Source organism: Cebus imitator, unplaced genomic scaffold (assembly GCF_001604975.1).
Source record: "Cebus imitator isolate Cc_AM_T3 unplaced genomic scaffold, Cebus_imitator-1.0 Scaffold433, whole genome shotgun sequence".
NCBI lineage: Eukaryota > Metazoa > Chordata > Mammalia > Primates > Cebidae > Cebus > Cebus imitator.
In genome coordinates this window covers 813,959-830,347 of record NW_016107748.1, presented here as the reverse complement: position 1 = coordinate 830,347, position 16,389 = coordinate 813,959, and the positions used below count along the sequence as shown (strand labels likewise).

The 16,389-nt window shown below is 36.7% G+C and overlaps 1 protein-coding gene across 5 annotated transcripts in view; it reads right to left on the bottom strand.

The window, feature by feature from the left end:
- The window catches only part of MON2 (MON2 homolog, regulator of endosome-to-Golgi trafficking), a 135,864-nt gene that overhangs the window by 71,812 nt on the left and 47,663 nt on the right, over nucleotides 1-16,389 (bottom strand). For all 5 annotated transcript variants that reach the window (XM_017510187.2, XM_017510190.2, XM_017510188.2 and 2 more), the window contains exons 9-13: nucleotides 11,243-11,367; nucleotides 10,654-10,790; nucleotides 9,770-9,923; nucleotides 2,344-2,576; nucleotides 143-224 (exon numbers count right to left, since the gene is read on the bottom strand). In XM_017510187.2, coding sequence (XP_017365676.1) covers nucleotides 143-224; nucleotides 2,344-2,576; nucleotides 9,770-9,923; nucleotides 10,654-10,790; nucleotides 11,243-11,367 — 731 coding nt within the window. The remainder of the gene's footprint in view (nucleotides 1-142; nucleotides 225-2,343; nucleotides 2,577-9,769; nucleotides 9,924-10,653; nucleotides 10,791-11,242; nucleotides 11,368-16,389) is intronic.

Sequence of the window (16,389 nt, the reverse complement as noted above, 5' to 3'; positions counted from 1 at the left end):
AAAAAAAAAAAAAAAAAAAAAAAAAAAAAAAAAAAGGAGAGGAAGAAAAGAAAATAATTATAGGGATAAATTTAAGTAAATCATTTTAATGTGTTTTTTTTGACTGACACAGTGCAATATAAAACTTACAAAGACTTAATACCTGGCATCCAGAAGGAGTGAGAGTGCAGCAAGAAGACCACACCAGCAGGCATTCACCATTTCTTCCCAAACAGCCCTACTAACTTAAAGGAAAAAAAATACAATATTGAATAATAATTATAGATAGCACAATATTTATTAATATGTCAAATTCTAAAACTTTCCTGGATAATATGTCAAACATTCCATCAGCTTAATTATCAAATACTAACATTCAGTATTTAAAAATTTAAAAGAATGAAAACTCAGAAGCCATACTATAGTTTCAGACTTGAAGAAGTCTTAAAAATAAGTTGTTTTAAAATATCTACGGTAAGATTTTTCTGTGCACAAGTTAACTGGTATGTGTATGTATATATACATTATTTATATGTATATTTTGGAGCCGAGTCTTGCTCTGTCACCCAGGCTGGAGTGCAGTGGCGTGATCTCAGCTCACTGCAACCTCCGCCTCCCGGGTTCAAGTGATTCTCCTGCCTTAGCCTCCTAAGTAGTTGGGATTATCGGCATGCACCACCAGGCTGGCTAATTTTTGTATTTTAGTAGAGATGTGGTTTCACCATGTTGGTCAGGCTGGTCTTGATCTGCTAACCTCATGATACACTTGCCTTGGCCTCCCAAAATGCTGGGATTACACACGTGAGCCACTGCGCCCGGTCTTGTTGTGTTACCAAGATTGGACTAGACCTCCTGGGCTCAAGCAATCCTCCTGCTTCAGGCTCCCAAGGAGCTGGCATTATAGGCACATGCCACAATGCCCAGCTGATATCCTTTCCTTTCCCTTCCCCTTCAATCAAACTTTCTTGACCTGTGTAACCAGTTGGAGTAAGGGCAGGGTACAGTGTAACAAGCCAGAAGACTGATTACATATGTTGAGAATCAAGCAAATAAGTACATACACTGAGCAAAATGTGAGCAGGTTCCATACTGTTGGAGAGGGGAATTACAAATACAGAAAGTTAAAAATAAACCTTGTGGTACTGAACTGGAACTGAAGAAGCTAGTGTGATGTCATGGTAATTCAACATACATAGAGAAATAGACATTTTAGAAATGTAGAGAGATGTGTGCTTGTGTGTGTGTAGGTGTGTGTATGTGGATATGTATTTCCTATCCAAGTAGCTAAAAGGACACCTAGTATCCCTGTGTTCATTTCAATACTATTCTACACTAAAAGGAACGAGGGTTTCCTGGAGAAATGACTGATACCTGGGCTGGACAAGAATCATCCAAGATCAGCCTAGAACATCTTGTTCTATCATAGAGTCAGGAAGTGCTCAGAGAATTTCAAAAGGGCATGGGACATGTCCAAAGGACACAGGGGCCATCTTGAAAGAGGTCCCATTGGCCATGCTGCGAACGATCTGAGCATCAAACCAAATAATAGTAGTCAAAGACTGTAATCCTTTGAATAAAACAGAAATCCATGAATCTATACTAATATAAGTGAACAAATTTTAAAATATAAATGCAGAAGGGAAAGCACTCTTTTGTTGCAGCAATCTGAAAGTATTCTTCCAAAAGTTCTTAATTAACTGTACACTGAAGAAACCAGGCTGACATTGTATTAACCACCTGATAGAACCAAGCATCTCCAATAATGACACAAATTGATATTGTAGCATGCTTCCTAATACAGTGATACAGTAAGTACAGCACAGCAACATTTCTGTGCCAGTCCTGTCAAAAATGAATAAACTGAATTTAATTATGAAGGAACACAACACAAATTTAAACTGACTGACTTGTACTCACAAAAAGTCAAGGTCACATAAAACAAGGAAGAACTACAAAACTGTTCCAAGTTGAGATATGGCAACTAAATTCAACACATGAAAGGACATCACTAGGGCAACTGGTAACATTTGAATGATATCTGGAAGATAATATTGGATTGTCGTTAAATTTCTGATGGTGATTATACTATGATACACAGGAGACTGTATTTTGAGAAAACGCACACTGATGCATTAAAGGGTAGTAATATGGCATCGTCTGCAATTTATTCTCTAAATAAGGTCAGAAAAAAGTATAGTCACATGTACATAATTCAAGAAAATGGTAAGGTAAATGTGGGAAAGTGGTTAACACTTGAGAAATAAACGTGAAAGACTAATAGAAAGTATAATTTTTGCAAATTCTCTGTAAATTCCAAATTATTTCCAATAGAATTTGGGCTCCAATAAAAATACAGACTCATACCAATTTCCTTATCCATTTGGTCTGATGCAGACTGTAAATCCTGATGCTCTGACGACTGTGTTGGTGAAGAAGCTTCTTCGGTGGTGGTTTGACATTCTGTTTCAACCTCTCCTAACTCTCCTTCAATCATACTTGTGATTCCACGAACAAGGTCTAGCAAACAATGGAATGCCACAGACATGGCATAACCTTCAGGTATAGTTGGAGGCTCAACTTTGTCCAACATTTCTAAGCTGAAATTATGAAAAAGAATAGTAATGAGAAGCCACAGCAAAAAAAAACACATAAAACTCTGTCTACAATTTATGGACTATAGAAATTAAAATTAACAGAATAGCAAAAATAAAGGGACATTACCAAGTTTGTTTCATTTAGGGGAGGGATGTCTTCATGGTATTTTAATAACCTGAATAGAAAAATTAAGGCTTAACCACTGCCATAACTATTTTAATAATTTACTTCTTGTTCTCCCCTGAGTTATGCCAATGTTTTCATTAAATATTAGATATTAGAAAAATAAAGACTGACATACAAAATATAATGAGATAGATTATAAAACTTCTCAAACTCTGACGTGTACTTTAAAAATAACATGCCATCAAATCAAATCACTCCTATGAAGAGTAAGATGCTTTTCACACCATGAGATGCCCGGCTCGCCTATCATTTCAAATACAATCTGCTAACAAAGTGAGAACAGTGTGTCAAGTTCAAACTGCAGAACAACTTTTTACCCCATAATTAGAAGAGAGTTTTCAGAAGGAAGGGCTATAAATCTGTTTTAAACCATGGCAGATAGTGAACTATGGTTCTAAATCTCTTAAAATTGGTATCTGGCAAAATAATTCCCAGAAAAAATAATAATTCAATTGACAAAGAACTAACGATTCTGGAACAACTGGATATTCACATGAAGAAGAGTGATGCTGGACCCCTATTTCACACCATATATAAAATTGACTCCAAAGTGAATCAATGACCTAAATGTAAGAGCTAAAACTATAAAACTCTTAGAAGAAAACATAGGTAAAAATCTTCATGACCTCAGATAGGCAAAGGTTTGTTAGATATGACACCAAAAGCATAAGCAACAAAGGAAAAAATAGATAGATTTATCAAAATTAAAAACAATTGTACTTCAAAAAGCAGCAATCAAGAAAATGAAAAGATGCACAGAATGAAAGAAAACTTTTGCAAATCACATATCTGATAAGAGACAGGCTTCCAGAATATATAACTCTGAAAACTGAATAAGAAAAAGACAGTCCGCCGGGCGCGGTGGCTCAAGCCTGTAATCCCAGCACTGTGGGAGGCTGAGGCGGGTGGATCACGAGGTCAAGAGATCGAGACCATCCTGGTCAACATGGTGAAACCCCGTCTCTACTAAAAATACAAAAAAGAAAAAATTAGCTGGGCATGGTGGCGCGTGCCTGTAATCCCAGCGACTCAGGAGGCTGGGGCAGAATTGCCTGAACCTGGGAGGCGGAGGTTGCGGTGAGCCGAGATCGCGCCATTGCACTCCAGCCTGGGTAACAAGAGCGAAACTCCGTCTCAAAAAAAAAAAGACAGTCCAATTAAAAAGGAGCAACGGGCCAGACGCGGTGGCTCACACTTGTAATCCTGGCACTTTGGGAGGCTGAGGGGGGTTAATCACGAGGTCAGGAGATCAAGATCATCCTGGTTAAGACAGTGAAACCCCATCTCTACTAAAAATGCAGAAAAAAATCAGCTGGGTATGGTGGCACACATCTGTAGTCCCAGCTACTCAGGAGGCCGAGGCAGAAGAATCACTTGAACCCAGGAGCTGGAGGTTGCAGTGAGCCGAGATCATGCCACTGCACTCCAGCCTTGGGCAACAGAGACTCTGTCTCAAAAAAAAAAAAGGAGCAACAAATCTGAATAAACATTTCTCCCAACATGACATATAAATGGCCAAGAAGCATACAAACATGCTTATCACCAGTCATTAGGGAATGCAAATCAAAGCACAGTAAGGTATCATTTCACAACCACTGGGATGATGGCAATAAAAAAGATTAACAAGTATTGCTGAGGATGTGGAGATATTTGAACCCTCACACATTGTTGGTAGGAACATAAAATGATACAGATGCTTGGGAAACAATTTGGCATTTCCTCAAAAATTTAAACATAGAGTGACCATATAAGCCAGCAATTCCACTACTAGTTGTATACCCAACAGAAATGAAAACACATGTCTATGCAAAAACTTGTAGACAAATGCTCACAGCAGTATTATTCATAATAAACAAAAGTAAAAATAACCCAATATGCATCAATTGATGAAAAAAGCCATTCCATACACTGGAATATTATTCAGACATATAAAGGAATAAAATGTGAACACATGCTGTAACACAGATGAACCTTCAAAACATTATGCTGATGTGGGAGCTAAAAAAGTGGATCTCATGAAGTTAGAAAGTAGATGGGTGGTTCCCAGGGGCCAGGAAGGGTGGAGGTTTGGGGGTGAAGACAGGTTGACGAATAGGTACAAAAATACAGTTATACAGGAAGGAATAAAGTTTAGTATCTAACAGTTCAGTACGGTAACTACAGTTAACTATAGTCTATTGCATATTTTAATATAGCCAGAACACAAGAATTCAAATGTTCCCAGCATAAAGAAAAATGTTTGAGGTGATAAGACAATTACCCCGATTTGATCACTACACATTATATAAATGTATCAAAATATCACCTATACCCTGGAAATATACATTTATTACATATCAATTAAAAAAATTATGCTGTGTCAAAGAAGCATGACACAAAAGGACATTTACTGTGTCATTCCAGTTATACGGAATATCCAGAATTGGTAAATCAATAGATGCAGAAAGCAGACTAGTGGCTGCTAAGGGCCTAGAAGGGGGATTTGGGAAATGATTGGAATGGGTATATGGTTTCTTTTAGGGGTGATAAAATTTTCTGGAATTAAGTAGTGATAATGGTTGTACAACTTTGCAATATAGTGCAACTATGAACTGTACAACTTAAAAGGGTGAATTTCATGGCATATGAAATTATCTCAAAAGTAAAATTGAAATTACTAAAGATTACAATAAGAAAGCTAAGAAAATTTCCTACCTCAAATTCTTAAAAGTTTGTGAATCATCAAGGTAGGTAATTAATAAAGAAATGCTAATTTAGAAAAATGTAAGAACATCTATATATAGTGATCATTCACCAAGCAAATACTCTTAGCCTAGGACTCTACTTTTTGAATATGTACAATCTCATTTAACTCCTCACAAAAACCCTAAGAGACAGAGATAATAAAACTGAGGACTAAGATGAGAGTTATTAATCAGCAGTTTTTTAACTCAAGTCTGACACTAAAGCCTAACACCAATGTGTCAACTCTTGAGCTTTTAAAAATTTATGTAATCATTAGAAATATATTTACATTATCGATCAAGAAATTTAAGCTCTAGAGCTGGAGGCCATTAGCAAACTAATGCAGGAACAGAAAACCAAATGCTACATGTTCTCACTTATAAGTGGGGGCTAAATGATAAGAACTTATGAACACAAAGAAGGAAACACCAGACACTGGGGTCTACTTGAAGGGGGAGGGTAGGAGGAAGGAAAGGAGCAGAAAAGGTAAACTATTGGGTACTGGGCTTAACACCTGGATGGTGAGATAACACATACAACAAATACCCATGACACATGTTTACCTATTTAACAAACTTTCACCTGTACCCCCAAATGTAAAATAAAAGTTAAAAAAAAAAAAAAGAAAGAAACTTAAGCTCAAATGGAGAGATAGAGTTTATGGATTTAATCTTTCCCAGGCCAGTTAGCCTTAGAGAGCCACATCCTGCATAAATCAGTGTTAAACATCTCGTTAGATAGATTCCTGTTCTCAATGAATATGTGATCTACTGGGAAAATGTATCTAAAACATAAAATAATCCAAAACATTGGAAATTCTAATCCTCAAATTCTATGGCACAGACTTTAAGCATTACAATAGTTAACATGTAATTTATACTTTTTATTTATACCATGAACCTAAAAGAAAAAACATACTTTCTTACCTCACTGTTTCAGTGCCACTTTATTAAAATGACTGCATAAATTCCACTTTTAGATAAAGTGTAATTTATTTGTTTAAACATTTTAAACTTAAGGTCAAATTGCAAAAACTGTCTCAAGTCCAACTTTGAAAGGATCTAAAGTGTAATAAATATGAAAGAACATGCCACCAATATTGATGTCAAAACTACTTCTATCTATACATCACTTAAGTTTTCAAATTATACTCAGTCAATAAAAGAAGAGAATGCACAATCAAGATGTATAAGTATGCCTTTAAAGAAAATAGTGAAATCATTTTATATTCAACCTCACAATGAATGAATAAAAGATGCCAATTTAACAGTTAAGCTCCAATGTGAACATACTAACCCACGTACAAAATAGCACCCAATATTTTCTGGCTGTTTATTATTTCAGAATTAAGCAATTTCAGTATGTACCGCACTAAAAAAAAATAGAAAATAAAAAAACTAAGCATATGTTCCTTTAGAGATTCAGTCCTAATCTTGTCCTAATGAGAGAAAATTAAGATCAAGTAAAATCAACTGCCATATTCAAAAATGACAGTATTTAGTAGCAGATCCGGTTAAAATCCAGCATAAATAATTTGTTTGTTGGCTTTTACTAATAAATTTTAAAAAGCAGTTCTACAATCCAGTCAAGTACTTACTATGTTGTGGCTTGTTTCTATTTTTTTTTTTCCTTCCTCAAGCACACATCTTCACTCCATCCCTTTACGTGTCTGCTCAGTATTATCTCCTCCGGGAGACCCTTTCTGTCCCCATGTTCACAATGGTCATTCTCTATCCCCTTAACTTACTTTTTCTTCAAATTAATCACTACCCAAGGTTATACTATAAATTTACTTGTGTCTTTATTTATTTATTATCTCACTAAAGTGTAAGCTCTATGAAGGCAAGAATTTTCTCCTGTGTAGGAAGCAGAAAAGTTCCTCTTCAGTTTCCTTTCTTGTTAAAGAATAAATCCTAAGTGTTAGAAATAACAGTTTTAAAGACTAAAGCCTTCTTGCTTTTTGCTAATAACTCTTTGTTAAGCCCTATCCAATGTAGCTATCAGACATGGTCACAGGCACATGGTACATTCTATCTCCTTGTACTTTAACCAAGATATTTGTGCTAGACATGCTCACAGACATGTAGTACATTCTATGTCCCTATCCTTTAACCAAGATATTTATGTTATTACTTTTCTAAGTCCTTTTGCAAGCAACTTTCTGTCCCTTCCTTATTTGGACTTCCTGTTTTACTTTTGTTCTCCATTGCCTTTATCTATTCAAGAAAGTTTTAAGTTATTAGCTAATTGGGTTCAGTTTTAGATTGTGAGGTCTGGCTCCAACCAACGGAGATCAGACACAGCAGTAAGGATGACCCCAAATGCGTAAGGGATAAATATGTCTGCTTTTCCTTGGTTTGTCGCACTCTCGTGGCAAGACTGATGACGAGTGTACCCTTTCCAGAGAAAGTAAAGGTTTCCTTGCTGAGAGATCCTTTGTCCCAGTGCTGAGTTTTCTTTGCGGCACCGAAAATGTGTATGTAACATCCTGTGTTGGTTTTTGTTCAGGTTATAAAATGAGGTGGGAAGGTGAACTAGATAATTAATGTCTCCTTTCGTGCTAGATATCTGATTCTTTTACAATGTAATTATCTAGTGTACCTGAGTCATTACCTTTTGTCCCAAGGCAAAGTCTGTAAAATACTAAGTAGTTTTAATATAAATGACTAAAAATAACAATGAATTTTAATTAAAACATTTTAGTCTTCTGTAACTCTATACTTTTATAATTTTAGGCAAAATAAAGCTGCAAGGTAAAATATCACTAGGATGATACAATGTAGACAGACATACCATAGAAATTTATGATTTAAACTAGTCAAAGATTCTGTTTCATTTCTATTTTTTTTTAAGAGATAGGGTTTCGTGGTTACCCAGGCTGTACTCCAACTCCTGAGCTAAACTGATTCTCCTGCCTCAGCCTCCTGAGTCTGTTTCACATTAAGTCTTGATTTATGTCATAAACATTATTTTATTTTTAGACAGAATCTCACTCTGTCACCCAGGCTGGAGTGCAGTGGCATGATATCAGCTCACTGCAACCACTGCCTCCCAGGTTCAAGGCATGATTCTCATGCCTCAGCCACCCGAGTAGCTGGGATTAGAGATGCACAACACCAGCCCAGCTCATTTTTGTATTTTTAGTAGAGATGGGATTTTACCATGTTGGCCAGGCTGGTCTTGAACTCCTGACCTCAAGTGATCTGCCCATATCAGCTTCCCAGAGTGCTGGGATTACAAGGATGAGTCACTGTACGTGGCTAAGGAATTTTTTTTTTTTTTTTTTGAGACAGAGTTTTGCTCAGGTCGCCCAGGCTGGAGTGCAATAGTGCAATTCGGCTCACCACAACCTCCACCTCCCGGGTTCAAGTGATTCTCCTGTCTCAGCCTTCTGAGTAGCTGGGATTAAGGGCATGTGCCACCACGCCCGACTAATTTTTTGTATTCTTAGTAGGGACAGGGTTTCTCCATGTTAGTCAGGCTGGTCTCCAACTCCCGATCAGAGGTGATCTGGCCGCCTTGGCCTCCCAAAGTGCTGGGATTATAGGCATGAGCCACTACATTTAATTATAAACACCAATTACTCAAAATATATCTGTGACTGCCTCACAGTAACTGCAGCAAGGTTAAAGACATGTAGTATTGACTGCCTTATTTCTGTAAGTACTGTATTTCATTAAAACTTTTAAAAAATCAGTAATACATCACTGAGTATGCACTTGCTAAATTGAAATGGCTAATGAAAAACAATTTAAAAATAAAAGATATGGAATCCATTAAGCACTTTTAATTAATTAAAAACTAAAATTTCCATGCATTAGTATGATTAACTAAGCACTTAAAATAACTTTTCTTACACATAGAATTCTGAAAATGAGATATATCACTACACTTCTATGGTATAGATGAGAGAAATGAGGTAAAAAGAAAAAAAAAAAAGATTATTTTTTTGTAAGTAACTCAGCTAATATGAGAAGACCTAAGCCCAGGTGGTCTGAAACTAATTCATATACTTAAACCAAAAAGCTGTATAGGAGAGCTAATAGGTCCACATGAAAAGAAATCACATTTTGTTTTATAATGCTGTTAGTCTACAAACAGAACAAAAGAAAACAAAATCCAGTACTAGATACAATTTTCAAAATACAACAAAAGAAAATGAGCTCTAAAATGCATCAGAAATACTGAGTCTAAAATTTAAAATATTATATAGAGAGAAGCATTTTAGGTTAAATATCACCCCCAACAGTATCATTCCTTATAAAATAATGCTACTACTACTTACTAGGTGGCTTTAGCACTGCCTTGAACTGTGATTGTCAGAATAGGTATCCAGGTTCCCCTATATTCAAATGCTGGTAGCAAAGTAACACCTCCACCAATCCCCACCATTCCTGAGTTAGCTGGTGCTGAGACTGAGCCACCTAAATTATTGTTTCCTGTTAGAGAAGAAGGGGAAAAAAAGGAAAGATACTAATTTACTACTTGACTACAAATCAGTAATATTCAAACACCTGGCCAATCTTCAAAAAAAAAAGTCTATACTATCAGAATGGGTATACAGAAATAAATGAAATCAGTACTATTTTGTCCATTAGAGAGTCTTTCTATTTCCCTAAAATACCATGTCCCTTTCTAAAATAAAAGCTACCAGAGGAAGTAAAAATGCTGATAAATGTTTAGCCTATCTTTCATTAGACCACTTTTTATCAGAAGTGGGAATAAAGTATAAAAAACCATCATTCAGTAAAAAGTGGAAGAAAAGAAGGTAAAAGGAAACAACAAACCATACAAATTCCCAAACAAACTTCAACCATGTTAACCCCTTTAGAGAGAGGCTAAGGCTTCTAAGGTGGTAACCATTTAGACTCTTAAAGGGAGTCATAAAATAAAGATTCTTTTAAAAATGAAGATTAGCATCTAAACTTTTGTTCTTATGTAAGTAGATAAACTGAAAGTATGTCAGAGAAGAAAACCTATTCTGGAAAGAAAGAAACACAACTGCTTCAGTGAGATCAGATTATTCTTTAAGTGTAATTATTTACTATCAACATATTTAGGTAACCCAAATTTCTCTATCACAGGATTTCTATATAATATCCTCTCAGAACAGTCAATACTGTAACTTATGGCAGAATATATGAAACAGAATTATGAATATGTTTTTACCAGCTTGGTTGCTTGTAGCAGGATTTCCAGTAGCGGGGACAAGAAATAAGGACTGTATAAAAGATCCCAGTGCATTTACAATATCACGAAAAACCTTGGTAGAATGCTGTTTCATATCATAGGACTGACAAAATGATCTGTAAAATAATTTAAAATGTTTCTTAGAAAAACACTGGAAGGTATTAAAAATTTTAAACCTTTTCATAACAAGTGACATTACTATAAGAGTTACCATGCTATACTCAAAAACTCTTCATTACACTTGAGTGATTTTACTAACTTAGGACAAAGGTTCAGATTGAGGTCATGATTCTATAAATTATTTTGGCTATATTAAATTGGTAAATTCAGACTGATGTCTATCACTCACCACATGTGTCTACCTCACAGTTCTTTTCCACATCTATATCCCCACCCCTCCTTATAGATCCTATTCTCCTCATAGATCCTATTTTCTTTGTTTAGAAATCACTAATACTGGGAATAAATACCAAAAGGGTTCCCACTAGTTTATTAACCTATTATAGGCTAGTTTACAAGTCAATAAACATTCACCTTTCTATCTAACAAACTATTGCAGAGGTTTTACCTTAGTAGTTGGGGCTGCACACAAAATCTGTGTATTGATTCCACTGCAACAGCTCGTAGCCACTGTGGTTTATCTGCATCCAGAAATTTCACCAGAAGTGACAGAAATATCTCACATTCAGTTACCTAGAAATATATGATTTTTTAATATTATTTCTTTGAATCAAATACAAGAATTATAGACTGTGTTCTTGTTCTTAACTTAATGCTATGGACAAACCAATAAAATCTTTTAGATTAGAAATCAAACTCTTAATGAGGAGTGGAGAAACAGAGAAAGGAAAAGTAGTTGTATATGGAAATGTTAACAGTAAAAATAATCACAGTATTTCTCTAAATATATTCCTGAAAATACTAGTAATATGCTAATACGGTTAATCCTTTATCCTTGCTCTTTTGAAAGCAGAGAATATCATCATGCCATCTCCATTTCTAAAAACTGCCAGATAGCATGTACCACATAAACTGTTGACAGGATGCATGTTCTACTCTTCAGAGCAGTTTTTCCATACTTTCTTTTGCTGCTAAGGAAACAAAGAGGCAAGCCAAAGGGTGCTTAGCATAAATTTTGTAGTAGAAAAATGAGGAACCTACAGCAGTTGACAGATGTAACTCTTAGAACAAGGCCTGTACTGCTAATTAATTATCATTACTGTTGTTGTTAATATAGAACATTTTCTCAGCAGGCTCTTTAAAAATAAATAATGTTCAAGGCACACTCAAAGCATTATTCATTGTATGTCTGATAGCTGAATGAATGAACAAACAAAAGCTAACCAGTTTATTCAAAGGTAAATGGACTGTTTTTGTTACTTACTAATTGATGATACAGCAAGACCTCTGGGAGGTAAAAATTAAGCTGACATAGTGATTAGTAGGCCAAATTGATTCTTGCTAACAGGTGCAGCAAGTTACTGGATGTTTTAGCTGGGGTATCTCAAAATGAGTGAACCATAATGTGGGACAAGAAATTTAGGGAAATATAGTAGCCCTCAGGTTTTTAGCGCAAAGTCTTAGTTATTAGTATTTTCTGACGTCTTTCAGTATCTTTAACTGGATGCTTAAAAGCAGGACATAATCATAATGACACAGGAGGAATAAATAAAAATATTATCACTTAGACTACTAATGATTGGGAAGTATATGCAGAGGTTTAGCATTGCCCTAAACAAGTAAAGCTTAGTTTAAAAGAACCAGATCAGAACTCAGGTGGCTCAGCTTCTTTATCCAGCAATCTTGCAGATGAGGACAAGTGTGGTTGCCTTTTTTATAAATAAAGGGTGAAAATATCTACATCTTCCTGGGAAATCAAATGAGGAAAATGTAAGAAAAAACACCCCCTAAACATGATAAAGTGTCATGCAAATGAAGAGAGCTTTATTTTTTCCTAAACAAAGTGACCCCTCTTTAGAGAAAGAACTGAAAAAGAAAACCATGCTAGTGATTCATTGGACAACGGCTCTTTCTACTGGAGGGTTTTAATATTAGTAAGTCCTTCATCAAATGCAACATCAGCTTTAGAGTGTAAGTGGCATATATGTGTGGTGGACGCATTTAAGGTTCATCAGCTAAGCTTTGAGGCAAGAATATAAAGGATCTCAGAAGCATCAAGTATATCCCAGCCAAAGGAATAATACTTTCATAAAACTTGCCTTGAAAAGTATGTCATTTTTTTCTCTATGACACAATGATTATAATACAAACCAATCATTTATCAAATTATGCTGGAGTCACTAAAATGTTGTGATTTGAGCCTCTTTCCTTAAGTCTGGAACCTTGTTCTCCTTTTGTTTCTTCTTGTCAAGTATGAAAGTTTGAGCAGAGAACTAGTGTTGAGAGCACTGGGGCCTCAATGGACAAAACCTCCAGTCAATCTGTTAAGTCTTTCCCCCAAGAGGCTGCACTCAGAAGCAAACAGGTTTTCCGATTAGCATTTACGGTGTAAATCCCACTTTTGTGACCCAGATACTTCATGAAGTTTACTATACCAACATGAAGGGTAATGAATGTTTTTGAACTAGTTTTGGTACTAGATTATCATCCAGATGTCAAGAGATATCTGATGGCTTAAGATGAATCAAAGTTACTAAGTAGACATTCTAATCTCAATAACACATAGAGTCTAATAAAGAATCCTGTATGTAAGTGCTGGCTTGGGGGACAATGAAGAAAATCTGGTAGTACATTCATGCAGAAGTCCATTTTTTCAGGAGCTTGTCAGGGTTAACAACCTTGGAGCTAATGGATTTGTTAGTGATAAGATCTTTTGTCTGTGAAGAAGTAGAAAATTAGTTTGGACAAGACAATTTAGCCTCATTCATTCCTTTCCAAAACCGGTTTAAGTCAAGGGCAGAAAAGAGATATGCTAGCCTCTTTTTTTGAGACAGAATTTCACCGTCACCCAGGCTGCAGTACACTGGCTCAATCCTGGCTCACTGCAACCTCCACCTCCTGGGTTCAAGTGATTCTCATCCTTCAGCCTCCTTGAGGGATTTATTTATTTTAGGTCCTGGTCTCTCTGTCTTGGATCCCCAAGTGTCACTCCTCCCAGCATTCCCCTCCCACCACCCACCCCCAGTATCACCAGCTGAGGTGATTTCAGGGACCAACAGGGACACAAAGGGCTGAGTGATTGGAACAGTGGTGTGCTGCCAGAGATGGCAGACAGCCAGGGCATCCCCAGCACCTTTCTGCTCTGGAACGTTATGTTACCTGCCAGAGTGTTCTGAACGGTAGCACCCCCTCTCCCACATGGTTATTTATTAAATGACCACTTCCTCTTGTAAAAAAAAAAAAAAAATGAAAGTATATGTATGGAAACATCTGTATGCCCAGGCAAAAGTTTGCTGTAGGGACAGGACCCTCACGGAGAACCTCTGCTAGGGAAATGCAGAAGGGAAATGTGGGGTGAGAGCACTCACACAGAGTCCCTACTGGAGTACCACCTAGTGGAACTGTGGGAAGAGGCCCACCGTCCAGACCCCAGAATGACAGATTCACCAACAGCTTGCACCATGTGCCTGGAGGAGTCACAGATACTCAACAGCAGGCCATGAAAGAAGCCAGAAGTGAGGTTGTATCCTGCAAAGCCACAGGGGTGGAGCTGCCCATGACCATGGGAACCCACCTCTTGCATCAACATGATTTGGATGTAGGACATGGAGACGAAGGAGATTATTTTGGACCATTAAGATTTGAATGCCCTGCTGGATCTTGGACTTACACGGGGCCTGCAGCCCCTTTGTTTTGGCCACTTTCTCCCATTTGGAATGGCTGTATTTACCCAATGCTTGTACCTCCACTGCATATAGGAAGTAACTAACTTGCTTTTGATTTTACAGGCTCATAGACAGAAGAGATTTGCCTTCTCTCAGATGGGACCCTCTGGACTGTGCCCTTTTGAGTTAATGCTGAAATAATTTAAGACTTTGAGGACTGCTGAGAAGGCATGATTGGTTTTGAAATATGAGGACATGAGACTTGGGAGGCCAGGGGTGGAATGATATGATTTGGCTGTGTACCCACCCAAATCTCATCTTGAATTCCCATATGTTGTGGGAAGGACCTGGTGGGAGGTAATGAATCAAGGGAGGCAGATATTTCCCATGCTGTTCTCATGAGAGTGAAAAGTCTTATGAGATCTGATGGTTTTAAAAGGGGGGTTTCGGTCAGGTGTGGTGGTTCACGCCTGTAATCCCAAAACTTTGGGAGGCCAAGGCGGGCAGATCATGAGGTCAGGAAATTGAGACCATCCTGGCTAACAAGGTGAAAACTCGGCTCTACTAAAAATACAAAAAATTAGCCAGGCGTGGTAGTACGTGCCGGTAGTCCCACCTACTCAGGAGGTAGGAGAATCGCTTGAACCCAGGAGGCAGAGGTTGCAGTGAGCCAAGATTGTGCCACTGCACTACAGCCTGAGCAACAGAGCAAGACTCTGTCTCAAAAAAAAAAAAAAAAAGCGGGGGCGGTTGGGATTTCCCTGCATAAACTCTCTTCTTGTCTGCCACCATGTGAGATGTGCCTTTCACCTTCTGCCATGATTGTGAGGCCTCCTCAACCACATGGAACTGTAAGTCCAAAAAACCTCTTTCTTTTGTGAATTGCCCAGTCTCGGGTATGTCTTTATCAGCAGTGTGAAAACTAATACAATTCTGTTGACTGCTTTCTTTGAGGTGTGGAAGTTTTTAAGTCTGATGTAGTTCCATTTGTCTATTGTTGCTTTTGTTGCCCATGCTTTTAGTATCGTAGTCAAGAAATCACTGTGAAATCCAATGACATAAACATTTTCCCATTTTCTTTTAGAAATTTTTTAGTTTTAGGTCTTATATTTAGTTCATGAATCCATTTAGAATTATTTTTTGTACATGGCATAAGGTAAGGGTCCAACCTCATTGTTTTGCATGTGGATATGTAGTTTTCACAGCATAATGGTTAAAGAGACTATCCTTTCTCCACTGAGTAGTCTTGGCATCCTTTTCAAAGATCACTTGACCATATACGTGCGAGTTTATTTTTGGGCTCTCTATTCTATTCCATGGGTCTTTGTGTGTGTCTTTATGCCAGTACCACTTTATGCTATTCTGATTACTGTAGCTTCCTAATATGTTTTGAAATCAGGGAGTGTGAGGCTTCCAACTCTGTTCTTTTATCTCAAGATAATTTCAGCAATTCGTGGTCCCTTGAGATTTGATATAAATTTAGGATGGTTTCTTCTACTTCTGCAAAAAGTGCTGTTGGAATTTTGATAGGAACTGCATTTAATTGATAGATCTCTTTGGATTGTATGAATATTTTAACAATTTTAAGTCTTTTAATCACGAACACTAGATGTCTTTCCATTTCTTTGTGTCTTTAATTTCTTTCAATAATGTTTTATAGTTTTCAGTGTATAGGTCTTTGGCCTGCTTGGTTAAGTTTACACCTAAGTATTTCATTCTTTTTGATAATTTACAATGAAATTGTTTTCTTAATTTCTTTCTGGAATTGTTCATTGTTAGCATACAGAGACATAACTGATTTCCGTGTGTTGATTTTTATCTTGCAAATTTTGCTATGTTTATTAATTCTTAGTTCTTTTTTTTTTTTTTTTTTTTTTTTTTTTTTTTTTTTTTTTTTTTTTTTTTTTTTTTTTTTTTTTTTTTTTTTTTT